At 42.2% G+C, this 5,238-nt stretch overlaps 1 protein-coding gene across 1 annotated transcript in view; it reads left to right on the top strand.

Moving 5' to 3' along the window:
• The first annotated feature begins 766 nt into the window (after positions 1-766).
• The window catches only part of ctnnbip1 (catenin, beta interacting protein 1), a 12,835-nt gene continuing 8,363 nt past the window's right edge, over positions 767-5,238 (top strand). The window contains exons 1-2 of the mRNA XM_010789767.1: positions 767-876; positions 1,311-1,401. Coding sequence (XP_010788069.1) covers positions 781-876; positions 1,311-1,401 — 187 coding nt within the window. The 5' untranslated portion in view covers positions 767-780. The remainder of the gene's footprint in view (positions 877-1,310; positions 1,402-5,238) is intronic.

Raw genomic sequence — 5,238 nt, 5'->3', positions numbered from 1 at the left:
TCCTCGCCCTTCCTCTCAAAAAAAGCCCGGTCTTTTTTTTACATAATCTGGATGCTTGGTCTCGAGGTGCCTCTTCAATTTGGCAGGCTTCATCGCCTCATTGGCAAGACACCGCAGGCATATCAGACATTTCGGTTTCCCTTCCACTTCAATAAATCAATATTGGAGATACTCCTCATCGTATTTCCTTACTTTTGTTTTTTGTTTTTCATTTACTTCATTTGTAGCCGTAACCGGTCGTTTTAAAAACCTGTCCATCTTCGTAGTATGCTAGCCGTGTTATATCTCTATGATGCTAGCAGTGGCGCTCTCTGACTGACGTACCAGTTATTGTTGTTTCCATGGCAAAGGGTGACGCGCTTGATTTTTAAATGTATAAATTTGTTAGATTAGAACGTAATCTATGAACTATTTTAGATTAAAAAATATATATATTATTTGTTGAACTATGAAGCATTTTGTTAAAAATGAAAAAAAATGATATCATGATAATTTAAATTAATGAATCTGAAAACTTTTCACGGACCCCCTGGCAGATTGCCACGGACTCCCGGAGGGTCGCGGACCCCACATTGAGAACCACTGGTCTAAGAGACTGTCAGTTTAAGGCCCGTCCGATAGTGCATCTCAAACAACTCTGTGTATTTGTAATTTCTATTTCTAATTTCTAAGTATTTCTAACTTCTTATAACACCTTGAGTGTTTGCGTAGCTTGGATTTTTCGCAGCTCTTGTGTAACGTGTTATTTTTTTTGTGTCCAGAGCTACAGGAGCAGGGGGGATGAACCGCGAGGAGGCCCCGGGGAAGTCTCCTGAAGACATGTACGTTCAACAGAAAGTGCGGGTCCTGCTCATGCTAAAGAAAATGGGATCAAATGTAAGTGCAGTCTTGCCTAACACAAACTTTGGTTGTGCAACATTTTGGACATTTACAGATTAAAGAAACTGCAGAAAACAATTAGAAGTGCTGTCTATTGTCCAGTTTATGCACATCAGTGGTTGTCTCTTGAAACAGCCATCAAGACAAATAATTATCAAAACCAATAGAAACATTATTTCCTAACAGAATCATTATTATTGTAAGTCTGTATCTATTAATTAGATTACAGTAAAGTCTCCTTTCCATGCCAACTCACATTTGTTTTCCAAAGATACAAACCAGTCTAGCCAGAGATACCAGGATAAGAGGCTCAACTTCCAGGGACTGAAAGACTGACTTACATTAGCATGAGAAAAACATTAATTTGCTGTCCATCAAGATAACATTTTGTGTGGTTTTATAACTTGAAATGTAAATTGTTTTCTCTTCAGCTGACGCCCAGTGAAGAGGCTTTTCTCCGGAATTACGCAGGTGTGGTCCACAGTCAGATGAGCCAGCTACCACAGCACAACATAGACCAGGGTAAGACCTCGACACACACACTTTATAGTTAGTGTAGTTTGAATGTTTCATATCTATAAAAAAAATAGTTTTTGCCCTTAAAAGGATTGAAGGCCTTTAAAAATAACATTTACCTCAGCTCACACGCCACCTCCACATGTCACAAAAGTGTTACTTTGCTCAGACGACAAGCAAAAATCCCTTCACATGCATCACTCCTCTTGAGCCTTTAACCCCAACAGGCGTAACGGATTGAGGCTGACTCACTCGCTTTGAGATGACTCACACAGCAAACACTGAGAAAGACTGGAACAGTGACTCAGCATCAGTGCAGCGCTGCTTCTCCCAAACGGCTCAGAAGGGATATGATAAAGCAAATCACTGTTCATACTGTGTGTTGTAAGACTTGTTTACCCAGTGGTGATCATCCGTTTCAATCCACCAGAGAGCACTGTTGAGCTGTCTTTATCTCATCTACAGTTTTAAATTTGTCTTACCACAAGAGGGCGATAGATGAAAACAGTGTGTGTGGAGGCACTGCAGTTACCCAAGAAGATGGCAGCAAATGGTTTCATATGTTCTATAACTAGCCTCATAAGGGGCTTTCCAGGCTCAGCCCAAACACTGCCTTCAGATAGGAGCCCTGCGGTCCTCCTGTGGGGCCCGGGCCTTACTTTGTCGCTCATCATATTGGTCTCTCCGGGGAGCTTTGAGTCAGGAAAATTTCCTGCGACATTGGCCCGTGTCCTTTCCCTCCTAGGAAACAATCAGTTGTTTGCATTGATACATTTGTGATTACCTGTGTTGAAGAAGGTTTGGGGATTATGGTAAAACAGGGTATTAAGAAGTCACAGTGACTTTGTCTTGTTGTCCTTCACCGGTCCTTTAATCATCTTTGCTTGAACCTGCAGGGTATTGAACTGCATTGTCACGTTTTGGTAAAATCAGCCCCAATATGCAATATGAGGTGCATCATAACAATGTTAATGTGGATCATTGCATCTTTGGCAATAGTGTATATTGCATTATTACAATGTGTTTCGTCATTTAGCAGCAGTACATTACATCAGATGGGAAGGATGGTGCTTGAAAGGTGCAGCACCAAAAACGGGTGATCTTAAGTGATTCATTTATGAATGATGTTTCCTGTCTGTTCTAACCACCGTAGACTAGATTTCAGTTTGTGCTGCATGCCCTCGGTCTCTGCCTTTGTGCCCTTTAGTAGATACAGGACTCCATGTCTCTGTGCAGTCAATACTGCTAAGAAGGGCCTCATTAATAATGGACGAATACGACTGGTGAAAGGTGCTCCGAGTATGCATTATACATCACAAAAATAGTCACATTTAGTGTAATTTGGCAGACTGCCACATCCTCAGTGTGCCAATAAATGATTTGTGGTCTGCGTCTTTTCTCAAGTACCGTGATTAGGCATCATGGAGATAGCTGAGAGTTAATCACTTTTAAATGTCCAACGCTGAAGGACAGCAGTTTGTAGGTGTAGAGGCTAAGCCAACGCTTTAAGCCTCTGAGGATCCGCTATGTTGGCGTAATTGACGCGCACAAAGTATCAGCACTTTGGGGGTCCTTTTTGAGGTTGTTTGAGTAGGGAATAACACACTGTTTGATCTCATTTAGATTTGGTAATAGGGGGGGAAATAGATGAAGGGAAACATTTTATTGCCTAGCAACTTGCACAGTCATTGCCTCTTAAAATGTATATTTCACAGAAGCAAAGACTTCCAACAAAGTGTAATATAACAAAGCAAGATTGTATTTGATTCATCTTGAAGTATCGTCCATTCTGTAATTATTATAATACAGTTTAGGGAAAAGATAATACACATTGTTTGAATTTCAATGTTTGAGTTGTACTTGGCATAGTGGAGTTTGTTCTCTCTGTGTTTCACTCTGTTCTCACTTCATTATAACGGCGGTAGACCTTTACCCCGTCTCTCTGTATGCAGCAGCAGTACTGTCTGTCCTGGTTGACCGTCACACAGCAGCAGACACACTCCCTCTGTGACTAGCCAGCACATTTCCAGGCAGAGGTTGTTTTTCTATGTCTCGTCTTTTATCATTGTTGAATCTGGTCACAGCAGTTTCATCTTTTAGACTTCGTACCGGCTAGAGTAGCTTCAATTTATTTTACTTTTTTTGTACTGGTTAGCTTGAACAATACTTCAATTGTGAGAAAGATTCTTAACAATCTCTAGGGCTGCCCCCGACCAAAGATTTTCCTGGTCGACCACTGGTCGTCAGGTAAGGCCACTGGTTGACCACTGATCGACCAGTGGCGCGAATGAAAGCGCACGCAGAGACAAACCGCCTTTTTCGCGCAACCGGCAAGTAATTAAATTATGATTCTGAATGTGTTGGAAAAATCAACAAGGAGACTGTCTTAACATTTTGTTAATTTATTTCAACACAACACACCATATAAAAACATCACACAACTTATGAACTTTTAAAACCAACACAATAACTTTATCAAACAAACAAAAAACAGTCTTCTGTTAAAAAACTAAATTTAAACTATATTTTTCGTTTCTTTTAAACATGTAAAATAAATATAAATTATATAAACAAACGAATAAATAAATATAGGCTCAAGCCAACTTAAATATTTAAATATCGGTGCAAAAGTAAACAGGCCTACAGAGAAGTATTCTCAACATGAAAATAAAACTTTCAGTTTTTTCCTGAGGTCGGAATGCAAAAAAAAATTATAAATATACCGCAAAACTTAACTTAAACACTTCAGTTGAACGAACGAAGAACCAAAACTATAAACTACAAAACTATGGTGTTATATTAGGCTAGGCCACTACCTGACTTTCAGGGTTTCCCTCCGATCTTAGTCTTCTCATATTATGAGACAAGAACACGAGTTTGTCTGTGTTGTCCGGGAGAAGTGAGCTCCGTGTCTTGCTCACAATGAAGCCGGCTTTGGAAAATATGCGCTCCGATGGCGTGGATGTGGAAGGGATGGAGTGGATGCGCTTAGCTGCTCTGGCAAGCTTGGGATAGCGTTCCTCATTCATTTTCCACCAAATCAGTGGTCCCTTGTCAACCTTGGTTCGGTCCTCCAAGTATGTCTTCATTTCATTTTTCTCTTCTTCCGTCCGGTCACTGCGGGAACACCTGCGAAGTTTTTTTCACGGTTCCGGTTGTCGGCGAGAGTGAAACTTTGTCTTCGTTGTCTTACACACGATTGTGTTTGACTATGTTCTACACAGGTGTGCTACCTCGAGGTCGAATAAGTTCACGACTTCGCAGAAAAGACCTTGTCTCTACAGGCAAATGTCGACCACGAAAGTCTTGGGCCCCTGGTGGGTGGTCAGACTGGCTCTAGACCTAGAGGTTCGACCGGGTTACCTCGCTGTCGCCTCGCTGTAACGAGAGGCACGACCTGGCTACGTCGTGGGAGTGCTCCGACCGAGAGTGTTCTATATTGCCGTAGAGACAGACGATGCGACGGCTGACGAGCAGTGTACTTCTTCCGGCGGTGAACCACCTCAGCACTTACTACTGTCGTGCTGGCACTTCCGCGACCAATTCTTTTTTTAGTGGTTCCTTTAGCGTTTTCCACCCTCGAGTGTCCCTCAGACCTCCCGTCGTAAATATAAGTCGACGTCAGGCAACTGGGTGCCAAGTTCTCGAACAGTAAGGAGGCCACGTCTCTTTGCCTGTACGTATGTGTTGCCACACCCTAGACCGACTCTCAAATAGAGGTCCGCTTCTTCGAGATGACGAGTCTCTCTCCTGTCGTCGCCGCGTCTCCTTTCACTCGGGTGTGGTCTCCGTTTTTCCCTTTCGTCGTCCTGTAGTAATAGTTACGCTACCGGAAACACACTT

The sequence above is a fragment of the Notothenia coriiceps genome, unplaced genomic scaffold (genome assembly GCF_000735185.1).
Source record: "Notothenia coriiceps isolate Sejong01 unplaced genomic scaffold, NC01 NC01_scaffold00033367, whole genome shotgun sequence".
NCBI lineage: Eukaryota > Metazoa > Chordata > Actinopteri > Perciformes > Nototheniidae > Notothenia > Notothenia coriiceps.
Note: the sequence above shows the minus strand (reverse complement) of the source record. Positions and strands in the feature narration are given on the sequence as shown.